This window comes from Zingiber officinale, chromosome 5B (assembly GCF_018446385.1).
Source record: "Zingiber officinale cultivar Zhangliang chromosome 5B, Zo_v1.1, whole genome shotgun sequence".
Classification (NCBI taxonomy): Eukaryota; Viridiplantae; Streptophyta; class Magnoliopsida; order Zingiberales; family Zingiberaceae; genus Zingiber; species Zingiber officinale.
Window position 1 is genome coordinate 133,172,363 of NC_055995.1, and position 21,872 is coordinate 133,194,234.

The 21,872-nt window shown below is 36.4% G+C and overlaps 1 protein-coding gene across 1 annotated transcript in view; it reads left to right on the top strand.

Annotated features, from left to right (window-relative positions):
• LOC121986088 (copper-transporting ATPase PAA2, chloroplastic-like) overlaps positions 1-6,470 on the top strand; it is a 28,279-nt gene extending 21,809 nt beyond the window's left edge. The window contains exons 11-17 of the mRNA XM_042539892.1: positions 1,616-1,682; positions 2,313-2,392; positions 2,522-2,976; positions 4,573-4,741; positions 4,897-5,028; positions 5,896-6,046; positions 6,136-6,470. Of these exons, the coding sequence (XP_042395826.1) occupies positions 1,616-1,682; positions 2,313-2,392; positions 2,522-2,976; positions 4,573-4,741; positions 4,897-5,028; positions 5,896-6,046; positions 6,136-6,227 (1,146 nt within the window). The 3' untranslated portion in view covers positions 6,228-6,470. The remainder of the gene's footprint in view (positions 1-1,615; positions 1,683-2,312; positions 2,393-2,521; positions 2,977-4,572; positions 4,742-4,896; positions 5,029-5,895; positions 6,047-6,135) is intronic.
• The last annotated feature ends 15,402 nt before the right edge of the window (positions 6,471-21,872 follow it).

The window sequence follows — 21,872 nt, forward strand, 5'->3', positions numbered from 1 at the left end:
AGCCAAAGGTAAAGTTGACCTTCCTTGAACCCTAAACATATGCATAAACTAAAATAAAGGTTGCAAAAACATGTTTATGACCACTGTTGTTGAATGAGACCCTAATATGTTTACCTAATTGACACAATTCGCATTCAGTGGCTTGAAGATTGAATAGATTATGAAGCATCTATTTCAACTTTTTGAATGATGGGTGGACAAAACTATAGACGTGAAGGTGTAGCTAAGAGAAGTGAAGACAATAGAGGTATATCCAACTAATACAACCTACAAGACTCATGGCTGACACCAATTACCTTGTTTGATCTCAAATTCAGAGTAAAATTAGAAATAACATCAAATGTGATAGAAGATAATTTAATAATCTAGTAAATTAAATAAGATCTTCACTAGATGGGTTGACCCAAAAAGTTCTAGAGACAACATTGGGTATTTGGCAAGCAAGTGATGATCGTGCACAAATTCAACTCTATAGAGGGGTGAAGGGGCACGAGAGTCACATAGGACGACACTAGAAAAGAGTCAGTTGTTGCTAGAGAGGGCCATCAGAGAAGACTCGGTTGCTAGGGAAGGTCATTGGAGTAGGAAGACACATGCCTATAGAAACTTAATGTGGATGTGGATAGACACATAGAAGCTTAGGTATAAACATGCAGGCATACAAGCAATCGACTGATGAAGAAGGCAGTTGGAGTTGAGAGATGCATGTGCATGGAGATTCGACATGGACGATAGGGACATACGTGTGAGAGCTTTGGCGTGGATATATAGTTAACATTGGTGAGGCAGGTACCTAGGAGCTTTGGTGCGGATAATGTAGATAGGTGCATAGAAGAAGGCACATTTACAAAAGAATTTGATATGATGTTTGACACTTGAGAGATCAGCTGATTATGCTGTAACGTCGGAAGGAAATAAAGGTGAGGATCAAGATGGCTCTAATAACTTCTTGAGGGTAAATTAGTATTGGGTTTGAAATCTTGAGCTCTGCCGGTGTTTCAGTCTTAATTGGAATGATACTATTTTGATATTGTGCCGATGATTTGTGATGTATAGTGTTGGCGATAAATTGAAGGTGGAAGGAGGAAAGAGATGAAGTAGAAGAAAATGATCAGACAACTATATGGTTAAGCTTTACTTTCCATTTGGAATGTTATGATTTGGACATTTTCTTGTATGGAAACAAACTGTAAAAACAAATAATATTATCTCAATTTTAACATGCTATGGATGCTAAGTGTTAAACATGAAATAATACTCGTCAATATGATTGACATAATGACACGAGAGTCTCAATACTTAATATCTTTCTGTAATTTATTAGAACGATACCTTTGGACCATTTCGACCAACATAGTATGAGATTTCAAACCATTAGTTATTATTGATCATGAAATCTAGGTAGCCCTTATTGACATTTATATATGTATTATAATGAATAAGAAATATTATAATATCCTTTACCCTTATATATTTACACATGGGCCTCTGCCCATAACAATTCTCGTTTTATCTTCATTGTAAATTTAAATTATCATTTAACTTGTTCTAATTGTGTATTATGATGTGTATAGTATACATGTATTTGCTTTGCTAATGTCCTGTAGTTTTCCAGGTGGTTTCATGCCCTTGTGCGCTAGGACTAGCTACGCCAACTGCCATCTTAGTAGGCACTTCTTTGGGTAATATATTAAGCTTCTATGATTGAGTATATTTTTCTCAAGGATAAACTATAGATATTAAGAAACTGGTTGTCTTATTTAAAGTTTTGGTGGGTTTTATCATAAGATTGACAGAACTAATGTTTGTTCAGCGTATGCAATTTTCAAGCACTTGGTTGAGCATGAATTGATATATGCATGTATGTTATTGCATTGTAACTTTGCGCTATCACCTCTTTTCAAATTATGGCATGATGAAAAACATTGGTATTATCCCAATATATAAGCTAAAGTCTTCCATCTACTTATGTTCATTCACACACAATTTAAACATGTTAATGCAAATGCTGTTGTAATCACTGATTCTGTTATTTCCATAAGTAAACAATTTAAAAGGGAATACCTGAATCTGGCTAGTCAAAGGTATTACTGAATTCCAGCGAAAGTTCAATATTTCAATCATAGCAGGTCTTTATAACTCTTGCACAGTGTGAACTTTATAACTTTATACTCATCTAAATTATCTACTTACCCTTCACGAATACAAGTAGAACTCTCATTCCTTTATTTTAAACAAAAAATAAAAGAAAAAAATGTGGACTTTGTGAATTTTTGAACATATGTTAACCTTAATATCAATTTTATGAGCAGGGGCTAGAAAAGGACTTCTCATCAGAGGTGGTGATGTTTTGGAAAGGTTGTCTGATATCAGTGTCATTGCATTTGACAAGGTACTTTCATGGTTCATCTTTCTTTTGTCCTTGGACATAATTCACTGAAACATTTGGCTTTCTGGTTTTGCAGAATTGTATCTTCTAGTGACTAATATTCATTTCTTTGTAACATTTTAAAATATACAGACTGGAACACTCACAGATGGAAAGCCTGTTGTTACTGCTATTGCTTCCTTGACTAATGAAGACTCTGAGATCCTTCGGTTAGCTGCTGCTGTGGAGAACACAGCATCACATCCAATTGCTAAGGCTATTTTGGATAAAGCCGAGTTGCTTAATTTAGGAATCCCTAGCACCAGTGGCCAACTCACAGAACCTGGTTTTGGTTCCTTAGCAGAAGTAGATGGTTCTCTAGTTGCAGTTGGTAGGCTTGATTGGGTACATGAACGTTTCCAGCAAAAAACATCTGAATCTGAATTATTGGATCTTGATAAGTATGTTGAATGTCTTTCATTGAACATGGGAATATCATCAAATCAGTCAAAAACAGTTGTTTATGTTGGGAAGGAAGGAGAAGGCATAATTGGGGCAATAGTAGTAGCTGATGTTCTGCGTCAAGATGCAAATATTACAGTTGGCAGGTATGTGTCCTCAACTTTTGACTGACATCGCAAGATGCATATTCACAACTTTTGTTTGGTCTTTCTTGTTATACTTGTTGAGTCCTATCTCCTATGTATATATGTATTTATCCCTTTAGAATAATATGAAAATATTTATTAGTTAGATTTAATTTGGTATTAGAAGATTCATTTAAGGGTTTAGGGTTATAAAATTTTGTTGCTGATTAAGGGGAGAAACTACATGGGGAATTTTACAAAAAGAACATAAACATTTGGAGGATAAAATGAAAATTTTTCATTGAAGTGTGATGACAAAGGTCTCCCCTCATGATACTATTCCTCTTTCTCAATCAAGGAAAAAAGCCAGTACGTCCTCTACACATTTTCAAATTCCAACTGCATGATGTGAGATAAGTCCACTTCTATCCATGAGTTATTATAACCAAAGCTTCTCTCTAATATTTGCAAAATCGCAAGAAGTGAACTTTCCTGTTAGCAAGGGCTGATGTGAAATTTCACGAGCTCCTCTATGCAAGATCTAATATGATGTGCTTCTTCCCTGGGCAACAGAAGCTCTCCTCCTCTCTCTCTCATTATCACGCAACAATTTTCATCCTGATTCCTTAATGATTTCTGTTTGATTTGTTGCCATCTCCTCCACGTTGTCCTTTCTTTGTGATGTATCTTGTTGTCATTCCATTGCCATTCTTGTTTTAGCCGAGGGCTAGGTCCAATCAACATAGATTTGACTAGATCTTCCATTACCTTCTCTTGAACTTCATCCTCTTCTACCTTGACCACCTTAGGTTGCTTCTAGAATCTCCAAACTTTGTTTTTGCTCTTTCTTCTTTCCTACATCCTCTTCTATGAGTGAAGAAATCAAATATTTCACTCCCAATTTTCTACTTCTAGCAAAGGATTGAGCTGTGCTTTCCATCTACAATGAAGATCTAAATAGGGAAACCATCTTTTTCTAGGTTTGCTACTTTCTACAAAGAGTTGAGTTGAGATATCCATCTTTCCTCTAGTTCCCTCAAGTGCTTTTCACTTCCCCCAATCTATCGTATGTTGTTCTAAGTTCGGCGGAAATTAAATACTACAAATTTTGAAAACACAATGGAAAACACACCATAAACTATCTTAGGGCTTTAGTTAATTGTGTTTTCATTTTTGTGGCCATGTCATAGTTTATGCTTTTCTTGTAAGAACTTTTTTACTTTATGCAACAAAGTAGAGATAATGCATATATATGCTCCAACTTGAGTGAGTGATAGATAGGTATGCTAGGTCAATAAAGTTGTAAGTGCAGTGAATTTAGTTCCACATTAACAATTTAGGTTTAGGATGTCCATGTGCGTGTAATATTCCTTTTTAAAACTTAACATTTCAAAAAAAAATTTCTGTTTCCACTTTTTTGCCTACATTTTGACTTCCTGAGGCTGAAGGCCTTTTATTACTTTTTAACAGTCTCGAAATAATTTATATTATGTAACATTCTCTTTCTTGCACTCATTATAATTAACTCTGATCACCACTTAGTCATTTGTGATCCTCTTGCAACTCCTTTGAAGGTATTATTCTTTTAGATTTTAAAATTATTCTGTGTGATCAAAGGCTGCAGGAAATGGGAATAAGGTCAGTCCTTGTATCTGGGGACAGGGAAGAGGCAGTGAGGAGCGTTGGCAAGATGGTCGGAATTGAAAACACACATGCAAGCTTGACTCCCCAGCAGAAATCTAACATTATATCTAATTTGAAAGCTGAAGGACATCGTGTTGCTATGGTAAAATTCAAAATAGCATCTTAATACTCTGTAATCTGAATTGATTCGATGACGATAATGAGACTAATCAGGACACAGATTCATGTTCCTCCACAGCTGATATGTTTTGCTTTATTTAGAGAATGATTAATCTTTAACTAATGTCATGAATTTAGGTTGGTGATGGTATAAATGATGCACCATCTTTAGCGCTGGCTGATGTGGGAGTTGCATTGCAAATTGAAGCTAAAGACAACGCCGCGTCTAATGCTGCATCAGTTATTCTTTTAGGCAACAGGCTTTCACAGGTATAAGATCTACCAATGCTATTCATTAATCATCCATTTGCGAAAGCGTTTGAGCCCTAAACTCATATGATTTATTTCTAAATGACAGATCAGATAACACAAAAGAGCATTACTTGATTCACTCTTGCTGTGGTCTGATCCACTACATATTCCAATAAGCAAAAAATAGTTTTCCTCTATCCTTGAATAGACCACATATATAATGATCCGGATGATTGTGGATTACCTTAGGTAAGTTCTATAAAACAGCAGTTAGACCTGCTATGTTATATAGAGCTGAATGTTGGGCTATGACTCGAGCACATGAGCAGAAGATGAGAGTTGCAGAGATGAGGATGTTAAGGTGGATGTGTGGACATACGAGGATGGACAAAATAAGAAATGAGAGCATTAGAGAGAAAGTAGGAGTTGCATCTATTGAGGAAAAACTCAGAGAGACACGTTTAAGATGGTACGGACATGTACTTAGACGACCAATAAATGCTCCAGTTAGGCGATGTGAAACTATGATAAACATGCATATAAAACGAGGAAGAGGAAGACCAAAAAAGACTTGGTTAGCAACAATAAAATAAGATAAAATTTATTTAAATATAGATGATGATATAATAGGAGATAGAGCTCAATGGCGTAAAAGGATTCATACAGCCGACCCCACCTAGTGGGAAAATGCTTGGTTGTTGTTGTTGTTGTTGTTGTTGTTGTATGATTGTGGATTACCTTAGGTTTGGACCGCCGGTGTCAAATGTGTAAATCAAAATAATTGGGAGTAACATGCCTAGATAATAATGAGTTATCATGTTTGTTAACTTTCTATTTGTGGCTGTAAATCCATCCTACTGATAGAACTCTGATGATATTTGATAGATAGTTGACGCTATATCACTAGCCAAAGCAACAATGGCAAAAGTTCACCAGAATTTGGCATGGGCAGTGGCATACAATGTAGTCGCCATCCCCATTGCTGCAGGGGTTTTGCTTCCGAAATATGATTTTGCCATGACACCTTCTCTGTCTGGTAAGTCACGTTCATAGATTGAATAGTACTCCAGGTTCCATCAAAAATCATAAATGATGTCAATTTTCTTTTTAAAAACAATATTACAGGGGGATTGATGGCATTGAGCTCAATTTTCGTTGTTAGCAATTCGTTGCTGCTGCAGCTACATGGATCATCCTCTAAGAAAGACAATTGCTAGAGGAAATATCGGAAAATATTCTTCTCAGTGCACATAATATTTACAACAGATTTTTGTCTGGGTCCAATCATAGAGGATATCTAACGGAGTTGCTAAGTACTTCTATTGCGGGTGATTGATTGGTGGGGTTGTGCAGGAATCAGCTTATAACATTATAAACTTTACTGTTCAAAGTATCTGTTGTACTATGGAATTCATCATGTATTTCTAATTGCTATGTAACCTTCTTGTGGAGTTCATGTATGTGGTAATGTCATATTCTCTGTAAATAAATGTTGTTCCAAGATTACTGAGACAAATTACAGACAAAGATATTGATTAACATAAGTGATAATGACCAAGTATCACTTATTTATTCTAATCACAACTTATAGATATAAAGAAAAACCCATATGTATTCTAAATATAATGCAAAAGAAGTTTTCTACTTCTAAAAATAATGGTTGTATTCAGCTATTGATTGTGTATTTGGAAGGAAGGTAAATTATCATGATCGAGCGGCATCTCTTTAGGTGGAAGAGATTTTATTCTCTAATAGATTGTTCCCTTGGGAATTCGATCACTACTTTCTTGTGGTAATCTATCATTCGAGTATCAACTCGACTATATAGATGATATTTTATTTAGGGGAGCGATTCTTACCGCGACAACCCACTGCGACCCAATTGGTAGCCCACGTGGCCAACTCCACCTCAGCCCTCTCTTTTCGCTTCATTCGCGATTCAAGTTCTCGGCGTGCCCTAACTCTCTTCTCCTCCCCCTCGCGAAGCAGCAGCGACCGCCCCTTTCCCCTTGCGTCAAAATCCTCGGCGTGCCCTAACTCTCTTCTCCTCCCCCTCGCGAAGCAACATCGACCCCTTCTTCCCCCTTGGAATTTCTCCTCCTCCCCTCTCGCGAAGCAGCAGCCTCCATCCTCATCTCTCCGCGACGAAGCAAGCAGCTCCGTGAAAGACGAGTGAGTTTTTGCCTAACCTAATCTTGGGTGCTGCTAATTTCTGAATCTTGGCTTGTAGTTGTGCATTGCAACCCTCATCTCTGTTCTATGTTTCATTTCTGGTTTATGTTATGGGGTTAACTTTTTAGGGCATGTTCTCTATTTTTTTTATGGTTTATGTTATTAACTTTTCTCTTAATAAATGTAGGTGAAGAAACTATCATGGAAGAAGGAAAATTTGATTCAAATGAGATGAATGATAACACCAATCATGCGGATCAAGAACTATCTCCATCTACCGTCGAAAAAGTCAAGCTACCTGAGATTGGAATGATATTTTCCTCTGAAGAAGAAATTCGTACGTTTTATAATTCCTATGCTACTAGTGTTGGTTTTGGTATTTCGAAGTTAGATAGTAGGAATGGAGATGATGTAAAACAAAAATATTTTTCTATTGGATGTGCCAAAAATTGTAAAAAAGTATCTCAAGCAAAAAAGGCTTTACACCCTCGACCTTCTACTAAGACAAATTGCAAAGCTAAGATTAATGTAGCTGCTTGAAATGATGAGAACTTTGTGATAACTAGTGTAGACCTTGAACATAATCATCTCTTGAGCCCTAGAAAGTCGCGACATTTTAGATGTAATAAAGTATTGGATTCAGCTACAAATAGAAAATTAGAATTAAATGATCAAGCTGAAATAACTTTAAGCAAAAGTTTTCACTTTTGTGTAGTTGAGGCTGGAGGTTATGAGAATTTATCATTTGATGAGAGAAAATGTAGAAATTATATTTCAGAAGCTAGAAGGTTGAGGTTAGGGGAAGGAGATGCTGAAGCTTTGAGTAATTATTTTTGCCGCATGCAAAGTAGGAACCCAAACTTTTTTTATGTGCTGGATTTAGATGGTGAATATCAAATAAAGAATATTTTTTGGGTAGATGCAAGATGTAGGGATGCGTATGATTACTTTTGTGATGTCGTGACTTTTGATACAACTTATTTGACTAATAGTTATGACATGCCTTTTGCTCCATTTGTTGGGGTGAATCATCATGGGCAATCTATTCTGTTGGGATGTGGATTAATATCAAGTGAAAACTCAGCAACATTCACATGGTTGTTCAACTCGTGGTTTGACATGTATGCACGGATGTGCTCCAAAGGCTATCATCACAGACCAATGTCATGCAATGTCAATCGTAATTGAAGAGGTATTTCCGAATTCTCATCATCGTCTATGTCTTTGGCATATTATGAAAAAACTACCAATGAAGTTAGGTGGTCATGCTCAATACAAAATGATAAAGAAACAATTGAAGACCATTGTTTATAACTCTCTTACAGTTGATGAATGTGATGAGAATTGGTTAAAAATGATTGAGGAGTTTAAGCTAGAGAACAATGATTGGTTGAAATCTTTATATGATGAACGGAATAGATGGATACCTGTGTATGTTAAAGATCACTTTTGGGCTGGTATGTCCACAACTCAAAGAAGTGAAAGTATGAATGCATTTTTTGATGACTATGTTCATTCTAAAACATCTTTGAAGCAATTTGTTGAGCAGTATGATAGTGCATTGAAGAAGAATATTGAGAATGAAAAAAAAAATGGATTTTGTTTCTTTTAATTCTATCATGCCAGTTATTCTTGGTCATTCTATTGAAAGATAATTCCAAAATGCCTACACTAACAATATATTTAAGTTGTTCCAAGATGAAATAAGAGGGTTGATGTTTTGCGATGCCTCTTTGTTGAGGGAAGAAGGGACAACTTTAATATTTGAAGTAGTAGAAAATATGTTGGGAAATAATGGACAACCTAGAAGAGAAGTTTCCTTTAGGGTACATTATACCGAGTTAGATTGCCAATTGAAGTGTGTGTACCATCTATTTGAGTTCCGGGGAATTTTATGTAGGCATGTGATCAAAGTGTTTATGAGAATGAAGGTTATTGAGGTTCCTATGAGTTATATTATGGACCGATGGCGTAAAGATATTAAGCGTGGGTATCAAAGCATCAGTAACATATATGATGAATATGGTTGTAGTGAAAAAAGACTCCGGTATAATATTCTCACCCCATTGATGCAAGAGGTTCAACAAATTAGAGCCGAAAGTGACGAGCTTTGTTATGTTTTGGTGGAAATCATGAAAAACACTAAGGAAAAACTTATTATTGCTATGGAGAACGACAATCAAGGGCTGGACAACTTGAAGAAGCATCTACATCTGGGGCAAAAGTGATACACTCTCCATTGAAAGTAAGAACCAAAGGTCGTCCACCCACAAAGAGGAAACAATCTAAGGTTGAACAAATTATGAATAAATCAATTGCAAAGGGCCGAAAGAAGGTATGTGATGCATATAATAGATACCTAAAGTAATTGTGTGTTATTGTTTTGTACAAGTATATTTTTATTGTTTTAGCTAGTTTAAAGTTTGTTTATAATCTATCTTGCAGTTATGAGTACAGCTTTTCTTTTGGTACTGTTTTTTGGTTCAAGATGGAATGAAAATTCAGGTTAGTTAATGCAAATGCTTGATATCATTGTTATTGTTTTTTGTTTTTTGTTTTCCATTTCCACGCAAGTAGAATTTTATAAGGCTTTGGTGCAGGGAGAATTTTATAAGGCAGTTTTAGCTATCATTGGCTTTGATATCATTGCTCTCTGCAGGTAGTTTTCAGTGCAAGGAAGAACATGGAATTTTGTTAAGTGCTGGTTTGGAAGAACATGGATTCTGCTTCTAAAGTTGCAGTTTCTTTTTGATATTTGAATTTATCCTATGTTAGCTGGGAGTTTTGTAGGTTTGTGAAGCAAGAAACCAATTGTTGATGTACCGTTGATTTTGTATCCAAGTTATCAAACTGGACTTGATTAATATATGTTGTCTGTAAACTGTGACACTAAAGGTTTTGATTTTGTATCTAGGCTTCTAAAGTTTGATATATTTTTGTTGATTAATAAATGATAACTAGAGGATACCATCCTGTTGGGAAAGGGGGAACTGGCTCTAGAAATCCTACTGGAGCCATGCCTACTTAATTGTGTTAAACTATTGGATTTCTTGTCTCTAGAAGCTTAAAATTGGACAGCAAATTGAACAATTCATATACAGATTTCATTCATCTCGTTTAGGAGATGAATATGTTTTCGGGACATAAAAAAGATGGCTTGGATGTAAGAGTATTTAATCTGACTCAGATTTGTCAATTGTTTTACTGCACTCTAATTTGTGCATTCTACCTGTAATGCAGGCAAAAGCTGGTGTAGGCTCTGCAACATTGTCAATGGTTGGACTCCATGCCTTTCATCAAAATGTGTTTTTGTTAAGTTCCTTGCTTGTTTGAGGGGGTTACGAGGTGATGCGAGCATATTGGAATGTTTATTTGTGGCTTGTCAGGTCTCTTCCTTCTGATTCTATTCTACACTCCATACATTTTCAATGTCTTTGAGGATCTGAATTTTGTGTGTTATTTTCCTTTGTATAGGTTACAGAACTACCTTTCTTTGCATCAAAGGTTCGATTAGGTCGTAGTGGAGTGGAGGAGGGTCTTCCTCTTGGACCGTTATATGAGTTTGAAAGGTCTGCATCTTTGTTCCAGAATCTTCATTCTGCTGTTGTGCAACAGCATTTACTTTATGATTATTCACATTGTGCTCACAGTCACATTGAGAATCATCTCTCGTACATAAGCTTTAGGAAGCTATTGTTTTGTCAAATACCATCTCATTAATCTGCGGTCGAGATACATGGCAATATGACTATTCTCAGAAGAATGATAATGCTATTTCCTAATTTTTCATATAGTAAAAACATGAGTTAGTCTTTTTCATGAATACCTTTTGTGACATCATGACCCTATGAATTGTTTAGAAACACGGAACAATAGAGGCTGAATTTGCGCAGATTGGTACTGCCACGATTCTGAAAAAGTTCTTGACCTAACACACTCCGGCAGCCATAATGGTACCTAAGGAGAAAGGATTTCAAGGTTCCCCTGAAACTCCAATCAGCTTGCCTTCATGGCTCACAGAAGAAGATATAAACTACTTCGCTAGTAAATTCGAAAAGTCAGGATTTACCGGAGGATTGAACTATTATCGGTGCATGAACTTGTAAGTTTATTTAGATAGTTTTACCCAAAACAGTGGTGGCTTGTACCCATCAACAAATTTTGCAGATTTGGGTTAATTTTTTTATTATTATTTGATCATTTCTACGTTTATTAAAATGCAGGAGTTGAGAACTAACAACACCTTGGGTTGGGGTCCAAGTAAAAGTGCCTACCAAATTCATTATGGGTGATCTTGACCTAGCATATCATTCTCCAGGCATCCAAGACTACATACACAAAGGTGGATTCAAAAATGTTGTTCCGTTGCTCGAGGACATCGTGGTGATGGAAGGGGTTGGGCACTTCATCAACCATGAGAAGTCCCATGACATATCTGACCTCATATATGATTTCATTAGCAAGTTTTAAAAGTTCACTCCTATTAGATGTTGTATAAGATCCAGATTAGAGGATAATGCTGGGATATCTATCCAATGTTGATATTAATAGCTTATGGACCATGGGACATATACCATAACTTTCATGAAAATTGGTAACAAGCGACTATGTCTTTGGTTGCTGGTAGATTGTTCTATGCAAAATTATCCAATTGCTTTTATCCTTGGTTGCCGGTGAATGAGTTTGTCACTCAAGCCAGTCTTTTTTAATACCTCAAACAGTCTATTGCAATCAGAGATGTGAAACTCCTGGCCCTTGGATTTCTTCTATCTGTTTTTGTGCAGCATATGAATGCAGGAGAGCAGTGCATGCTTCATATGACTTAAAACTTGAGGGTAACCCTTCAAAGAACTCTTCAGCAGCAATGAGACCAAAAGCCTTTGTAAGCAAATCAATGCGTGTTGCATAGTCTTTATCTGATAACTTAGACTCCTGATGAACTTTCATCCACTCTGATATCTGCAAGTGCATAATGATTACAAGAAGAATGAAGAAACAACATACAGATATCCATCATAAGGCTCAATTGCACCATGTCATCAGTACAGATAGGCTGCAAATCGACTGAATATTAATATTAAATAGGATTCACATGATGAAAGAATTTATCATCAAAACGAAGAGAACTTGCAGCTCGGGCACCTGTTGTTGTGTCCACACTGCAAGCTATATGCGGATTAACAAGATGAATTAACAAAATGAATTCAATAATAATATTTAATCAATAATAAAAGGGGAACGATAATTTCAACACTAACATTATGTCTCCAAATCCAAACGTACAGCAGTTACATTACAACATCAACACAATTTAAAACAACCTATCTAGATAAACTAACACCAAAATCAGAATTGTGGCTAAGAGAATCAAGTTCAAGCCCACTAATATCCAGATGATTTTCGGTACATTGATTATCCACAGATGTCCATGAGCAGCAATGCATTCAATTTCACTTTTGTCAGCTAAACTATTATCGGTTGGCACCCACTGTTGTCATCCATGTTGCACACATCTGTAATACTGTCTCCCAGGATTCTTAGTTGATTTAGAAACACACACCAATGTATTTCGTCCGCAGTCTCTACATGTTACAGGTTGAAATCTCGTATTGTTGATGCTATTAAAACTTGATGATGCCATGAAAAAAACCAGAAATCAGACCCTGAAAAAGACAGATAACAGAGCCTTTGAAATAAACAAGAAAAGGGATAAGAACTGAAACAATCTGAGCAAAAATAAAACAAAAAATAGAGGAGAAAAAAATACAGAACAAAAATAGAACAAAACATATAACAGGGTCGGAAATTAGACAAAAAACATAGACATATTAAAAAAACATGAAAAATCCTACATTTACTAGGCAATTTGAATCAACACTCTTGTAGGGAGCTGGGAGGTAAATTATATGAATCAACACTCTTGTAGGGAGCTGGGAGCTAAATTATATGAATTAACACTCTTATAACTAGGCAATTTGAATTATAAAGGAAAAAGTAGGTATCAAGAAAGGGAAAAACAAACTCCTCAATTTAATCACTTAAAGAGATCCTTCCACCAAGAAGCAACGGATCCAAAAGCATAGACAAGATAGTAATTGTAAACAAGCATTGACCAAATACTAGTATATTGTTTCAGAACACAAACAAACAAGTAGGTCAAAGAAAAAAAATTCCTCCACGACATAATGTAGGCAGTAAGAGCAGTTCATAGCATGAGAGAATCTAGAATTGAGTTCCCAAAATGACAGCTTTGTAAAAAGTTTCCAATGCCATCATCTGGCAAAATGTTTCCAATGCCATTAAAATTCAATATTTAGTATGTAATGAATTTTTCATATCCATTCTTATATGATTTCACTCAACCTAAAGATCCTACATGCCTACTTGCTCCAAGAGACAACTCAAAGACGGGGCACATTAAACACAAACATAGGAAACTTTCATCGGCTAAACTGTAACCCAATACTATGGCTCTCACCTGGTCTATCATGCCCTAAAAAGTTAACCTCATAACATAAACCAGAAATGAGACATAGAACAGAGATGAGGGTTGCAATGCACAACTATAAGCCAAGATTCAGAAATTAGCAGCACCCAAGATTAGGTTAGGCAAAAACTCACTCGTCTTTCACAGAGCTGCTTGCTTCGTCGCGGAGAGATGAGGATGGAGGTTACTGCTTGCTTCGTCGCGGAGAGATGAGGATGGAGGTTGCTGCTTCGCGAGAGGGGAGGAGGAGAAATTCCAAGGGGGAAGAAGGGGTCGCTGTTGCTTCGCGAGGGGGAGGAGAAGAGAGTTAGGGCACGCCGAGGATTTTGACGCGAGGGGAAAGGGGTGGTCGTTGCTGTAGGACCGTTGCGGCCGGCTAGGAGGGGTTGTTGGATAGTCCTGTAAAATAAAAACAAACAACCCTTCTCGAACTCTTTAAGCTAACACTTGCATAATAAACAGAGCAAATAAATAAAACATTAAAAGATGAGGCACAAGATATTTACTTGGTTACAACCGATGTGGTTGTTAATCCAATGAAGATTAAGCACTAAAAACTCCTTCAGGCGGAGAAGCCTCTTACAGCGTTGAAGCACGGAAAGACAGAAGCTCAACTACAACTAGAAGTGCACAAGCGTTGGAATTACAAGTAATGAGTTCGTTTTAAAGCTTCTGGACCAAGGCTATATTTATAGCCTTGGTCGGGGCGCCCCGAAGGGTTCCAGGCGCCCTGGGGGGATAAACTTTATCCCCCAACGATCAGATCGAGTCAAATCTGGATCCTGGTCAAAAGTCGGGTCCGGGCGCCCGGAATGGTTCCGGGCGCCCCGGAGCAAAAAGTCAATAGTAGTTGACTTTTTGTTCGGGACCTCTTCTCTAGTTCAGTCCCGCCTCGGTCCGGGTCTTCTGCTCCGGATCCGCTCGTTTGGGTGATCTTTGTCATCCGGAAAAGGGCTCACCCGAACCCAATTTCTGGTCTTCTCGAGCAGTCTTCCGCTTCGGCTTCTCGTCCCTCGGAATCGCCGCGTGCTTCCTTCTCGTCCACCAGCATACTCATCCGCAGTCTTCGTCCCTCGGTCGCACCCCGTGCAGACCTTCTCGCTAGCTGCGTCTCTTGCTCCCCGAGCAATCTTCCGCTCCGGCTTTCGTCCCTCGGAACCACCGCACGCTTTCTTCTCGTCCACCGGGGTACTCTTCCGCAACGCCTCGTCCTTCGGGCGCACCACGTGTCGTCCTTCTCGCTAGCTGCGTCTTCCGCTCGAGTACCTGTGCTCCTGCACACTTAGACACAAGGTTAAAACAACACAGGACCTAACTTAACTTGTTGATCACACCAAAACAACCTTGGGGTTCCAACAATCTCCCCCTTTTTGATGTAATCAACCCAAGTTAAGCTAGGGTAAAAAATATACATGAAAATGAAATAATTTATATTGCAATAACATGCAACAAGATAGAAAAAATTAAATTTTAAAAATTCCAATTTTCAATTTCTACCCCCCTAGACTTATACTTTTTCTTCTCCCCCTTTGATCACATAAAAAATTGGGGTTGTAAAAAAAAATCTAAGGGTTGACACTTAGAAAAAATTGTGGAAATCTATTGCAATGATTTTCTGAAAAACATTTCTAAGTCAAGGAAAATTTCTAAGTTCAAAATAACTTTTTGGAAAATTTCTAAGTTTTCGTGATCAAAATTAAGTACTTTCTTAAGCCGAAAACTTTATGCAAGAAAATTTAAGAGAATTGATAACATTTAGAAAATTTTCTATGCATTTATTTATTTTATTCTAATACTTTTATCAGAAAGTTTTAAATTTCTATTTTAATTTATCATAACTTCTTAAATCACACTTTTTCAGATTTAAAGCAACCAATATTAAACATACAAAAAATTGTATCATGTTAAATTCACAAAAGTATTTTGATAAGATAAGTTCTAACATGATAAAGTTTTTCGATAACATTTCTAATTTGCAAAATTTGTTCGACAAAATATTTTGTAATTTGCAAAAATATTTTGACAACATAAATTTTAATTTGCAAAAATCGGTTGATAATGGATTTTCTAATCTGAAAAACTCTTTCGATAATATCTCTAATTTGCAAAATTCGTTCGAGAAAATATTTCGTAATTTGCAAAATTTATTCGATAGAGGATTTTCTAATCCGAGAAACTCTTTCGATAGTATCTCTAATTTGCAAAATTCGTTCGAAAAAATATTTTGTAATTTGCAAAAATCTTTCGAGAAAGTAATTTGTAATTCGAAACAATATTCGAAGAAAGTTTTCGACAATATTTCTAATTTGCATAATTCTTTCAAAAAAATGTTTTGTAATTCACAAAAGTCTTTCGACAAAATTTCTAACTTACAAAGTTCTTTTGTCAAAATATTTTGTAATTTGAAAATTCTTTCAAAATGATTGGTAAACCGAAACACTCTTTTGATAATTCAATTTTTAAATCGCAAGAATCTTCAGGCAACTTTTCTATTGAATTAACCAGTTGTTCAGAGGGTAGAGGTCATACCTTACTTACCTCGTCGGTCGTTGGTTCTCCCCCTGTTGAATCACTTACTTCCGAAGACTCTCCCCCTTCATCGATGCTCATCTGGGATGAACATTCTGTGGCTTTGGGATGGACTTCGGCTGTTTGGCCAGTTTCTTCATTCTCGGACTCTTCTGGCGATGAATCGGTGTTAGATTCATCAACTTTGATTTGTTCTTCGTAGAGTTTTAAGAACTTTTCCCAAAGTTCTTTTGCGCTTTTATATTCGCCAACTCTATTGAGATCTTCATTTGGTATTACGGTTAGAATGTGAAATTTTGCCCGACCGTTTGCCATTGACTCGTCACGTTGCTTCTTGTTCCAGAGGCGCATATCGAGTTCTTCTCCATTTGTGTTCTTTGGTTCTTCATAACCAAGTTTCATTATTGAAAAAAATACCAGAATCAGAGTTTAGATATACCTCCATTTGTTGCTTCCATAAGGAGAACTCCCCCTTGAATGCTGGTGGGTAGTCCCTAGCTCCGGCCATCGTTTTGATGCTTCAGACGGCGGTTAGTCCTTCTGAGGCGTACTCGGCTCTGATACCACTTGTAGGACCGTTGCGGCCGGCTAGGAGAGGGTTGTTGGATAGTCCTGTAAAATAAAAACAAACAACCCTTCTCGAACTCTTTTAAGTTAACACTTGCATAATAAACAGAGCAAATAAATAAAACATTAAAAGACGAGGCACAAGATATTTACTTGGTTACAACCGATGTGGTTGTTAATCCAATGAAGATTAAGCACTAAAAACTCCTTCAGGCGGAGAAGCCTCTTACAGCGTTGAAGCACGGAAAGACAGAAGCTCAACTACAACTAGAAGTGCACAAGCGTTGGAATTACAAGTAATGAGTTCGTTTTAAAGCTTCTGGACCAAGGTTATATTTATAGCCTTGGTCGGGGCGCCCCGAAGGGTTCCGGGCGTCCTTGGGGGGGGGTAAACTTTATCCCCCAACGATCAGATCGAGTCAAATCTCGATCCTGGTCAAAAGTCGGGTCCGGGCGCCCCGGAGCAAAAATTCAACAGCAGTTGACTTTTTGTCCGGGACCTCTTCTCCAGTTCAGTCCCGCCTCGGTTCGGGTCTTCTGCTCCGGATCCGCTCGCTTGGGTGATCTTTGTCATCCGGAAAAGGGCTCACCTGAACCCAACTTCTGGTCTTCTCGAGCAGTCTTCCGCTTCGGCTTCTCGTCCCTCGGAATCACCGCGTGCTTCCTTCTCGTCCACCAGAGTACTCATCCGCAGTCTTCGTCCCTTGGTCGCACCCGGTGCCGACCTTCCCGCTAGCTGCGTCTCTTGCTCCCCGAGCAATCTTCTGCTCCGGCTTTCGTCCCTCGGAACCACCGCACGCTTCCTTCTCGTCCACCGGGGTACTCTTCCGCAGCGCCTCGTCCCTCGGACGCACCACGTGCCGTCCTTCTCGCTAGCTGCTTCTTCTGCTCGAGTACCTGTGCTCCTAAGCTCCTGCACACTTAGACACAAAGTTAAAACAACACAGGACCTAACTTAACTTATTGATCACACCAAAATAACCTTGGGGTTCCAACAGTTGCTGCTTCGCGAAGGGGAGGAGAAGAGAGTTAGGTCACGCTGAGGACTTGAATCGCGAATGAAGCGGAGAGAGAGGGCTGAGGTGGAGTTGGCCACGTGGGCTGCCAATTGGGTCGCGGTGGGTTGTCGCGGCAAGAATCGTTCCCCTTTTATTTATTGCGGTTGACATTCTAAAGTTGAAGTTTAGAAATCGCTCTCAATGAAATTCCTTACAAAGGATCTATGATAAGGTTGGCATTAAAATGATTTAGTATGAAAGAATCTAAGAGTAGATTTCTTCCAATGTTGCATAGAATTTGTATCCCAGTGCATGTTCCCGTTCTAAAGAACACTATAAGAGAGAAAGGATGAGTCTAATTCCATATGCTTTGACTATTTTGGATAGATATGTATGATGATTAATATCTCATATGCATTCAGGATATGAAATCTAGTAATGGTCATTAAGTTACAGTCCTAAAGTATCTGAGAAGGACTAAGTCTCTATTCTCGATGTATGGAGATGAAAATAGAGAACTCATCCTGAAATATTTCCAAATGTGAGTTTCTAAATCAACCATGATCATATGCATTCAGAATTAAGATATGCTTTCTATCTCAATAGAGGTGCAATGACTAGGAATAATTCTAAACAATAAATATGCCAAACTCAATGATGCAAGTTTGGTACGTTGCAATCTCAGAGGCAACAAAAGAATCATTTGGATCTACAAGTTTATTATTGAACTTGGTGTAGTTTTGAGTATTATTGATCTAATCTTAGTGTATTATGATAAAAAATGATGTCATTGCTCAAGAAATGAACCATAGTCTCATCAACGATCCAAGCTTGTAATCTGATAGCTCTACGTGATAAGAGATTTTATCAAGCATGAAGATATCATGATAAAGAGCATATCTACCGGAGACTATGTTCAATTGGCTCTAGTGCAAGCGTGAGATTATTAGTGATTTTGCTCAAATCAATCTAATTATAATCAAGAATATTGTGCATAACTTATAGAATGTATTTAATAAAAAAAATGTTTCTTATAGCATTTCTTTTTTAATGAAGGATTAAGAAATATGATCGATTTTTCTAAAGCTATATATGATGGTCTTAGTGATTTTGGGATGGAATATATCTGGTTCACACTAAGATTAGTACATGGCTAGTTTCTACTGAGATAACAACAAGTGATCTCACACTTGTAGACGTGGTGATATCTAAACATGGATGGATGCAGGTATGTTGTCACCATGAGGTCTGGGGTTCAAATCTCAATAAAATCGAGGTAAATATCTCCTTATGTGCTAGTCACTATTTCAAATGCTAGTAGCCGTCCATGATTTATCAGCAGGGGGTTAAATTTAAAATAAATCATCATTTTTTCATATGAAAAAATTTTATTCATAAAAAATTAATATATCATATTATATAACAAGTCTTTCATATCATAATGATAATATTTTAATAAAATATAAATAAATAATTCAAAAAATAAAAATAGATTAAAAGAGTATAAAGAGAATAATTATACAAGGCACCAAAAATATAATAAATTAAGTTCATTGATACTATATTTTACTCTATGAGACTTCTCATCAAACTCATTTATTACGGATTCAACATCTGGGCTAGTTAGAAAATATTTGGATTTTTAGAATTTGGGTTAAATTTGAAGTCTTGGATATAGAGAAGAGGACATATTAAGCTAGTTAGAAAATTTATAATGAGCTTTAATATTTGGACTAAATAACATAACCCTATAAGGAGAGGGCTAGCCCCCTCTTATGTTTCACCTCTACTTGTTAGACATAATTTGAATGAATTTTTTTTTCTTTGAAAGGGTACCATGTCAATTGTGGTTGGGTATTTTACTAATGTTATAGTGATAAGGGAGTAATGCTTCTAGACAAGATTAACTATAGTCTAAGATTTTGATATTTGAGTAGGATACTTGATAGTGAAAGGTCCAAATGGATTGAGGTTGAGTAGACATTTGATATTGTTTGAAGAGGGCAGGTGTTGGTAAAAGTCAGAAGTCTAATAAAGAATTGAAAAAGAAAATCTAAATAAATCATACTTGATTGATGAGAAATTTAGGTGGATCAGGTAGATTAGACATTTGGCATTGAAAAGTCTAATTGGTGCTAGTGATAGAAGTCTAATAGATCATCAAGGATTGATGTTAGCTTAATTATAACTTTTACTAACTTGAGATAATATAATCATTTTAGTTCAGCGATTACATCACTTTCGAGAAAATTACATTTTCAGTCCTGTAACGTACCTCTTTTTCAATTTTAGTCCTGTTATGAGTTAATTTACGTTCTTAGTCCTGTAACTTGTAATATTTTTCAATTTCAGTCTTTTTTCCTCCAAAATTGAAATTTTTCAACGAAAAATATCTAGTTTGTGGTTGAAATATAAAAAACACATCGGTCATACAAAATCAAAACCCCCAAATTCAATTTACAACTCATCATTTTCCGTTGAAAATTTTCAATTTTAGAGGAAAAAGGACTGAAATTGGAAAATATTACAAGTTACAGGACTAAAAATGTAAATTGACTCATAACAGGACTAAAATTAAAAAAAATGTAAGTTACAGGACTAAAAACGTCATTGTCTCCATCACTTTCGCCACACATTTTGTTTTAAAGTGACATCCTTAATTTTGATGAGCTTGGTGGTTCATTTTACATTAGTATAGTCTATAGTCTATGCACCTAAGAGCGCGTTTGGTGGGGGTTATCATTGATAACTTTAGTAAGTTATTAAGGATAACTTTATTTAGTTTAAATAATTAGTGATTTCCGCTAATGCAACATCCCCGCCACGTCAGTAATCAGAACCGGCCCTGATGCGGTCAACATGGGGCTGACGCACAGGGCTCCACTTCTTAGAGGGCCCACTTTAACTTATGTAAAAAATTTAATTAAAAGGATCTACTTATAAATTATAAATTATTATGGACTTTTTTTTGTAAAAGTGCCAAAAAATAACCACTGCTATGCATCTACGCTAAACCTAAAAGTGCCGCCTTTTCTACTTTTGCTGTTCGCCGAAGGCTCGTTGTTCGCCGAAGGCTCGCATAATTCGCCCAAGGCAGGTAGTATTATTGGTTAAATAAAGTTAATTATTTATTTACTGTTTACATGTTCGGATGACATGCAATTAACTTGTACAATCATACAAATATGTGATTTTCATGCAAATATTTGATTTTCTTCCACTTGTGCAATTATCAAAACCCTAGAAATTGTTCTTGGATTTTGCTGGTGTGAATCTAATTAGCCCTGTTCAGTCTGTGACTTCACACTCACCTGAGAAAATTAATTCTATTCTTATTATTAGTCAGTTAATTAATTAATTATAGAAATCAATTTTCTAACAGAAATTGATGAGAATTCACACAGACAGCAAGCTTCCATATGCTAGTGGACAAAGTGTGCTATTTTTTTTTTTTGGTTGCTGTAAAAATAATTTTTCTTTATTGCATACAGATTCAACTTGCAACTTCGAGATCAATGCGTAGCAGTAATGATCCATTAGTTAATGTATCATCTAAACTAGTAATTTGAAGTCCATTAATTTGTTCACATTTTACTACAATAATTAGATTTGAAGGTGCAACTTTCATTTCAATGTAAATAATTATTATATACAAAGACTATTTGATAGTACACTTATCTTCATATGAATAATATTTTTCCTTTTCATATGTTTTACTTAGTAATTAGCATGTTGTTTTATTCCATGATAAATGTTAATATGTTATCTACAAAGTTACTTCTCATTTTTAGAAAATGAAGTCCCTATTGTAAGATTTCTAATTGTACAAATGTGAAATGCAAGATATCAAACTCTTAACTTGTAACTTATCAGCTTGTAGAATTTTACCTATCTACCTTACATTCATGTGCATATATGATTGAGTTATTCATACTAACTTGTGATTGTGTTTCTCAATAGCTTCATGGAGTAGAGATTCATTTTCATAGGAAATTACTTCATATGAAATTGAGTTGCAAAATGAACATTTTATAATAAATGCTTGTCTAATATCTATAATAAGTGGTTGTTTGAGAGTTTGATTTTTTTTTTTTTTGTAGAAAATTAGA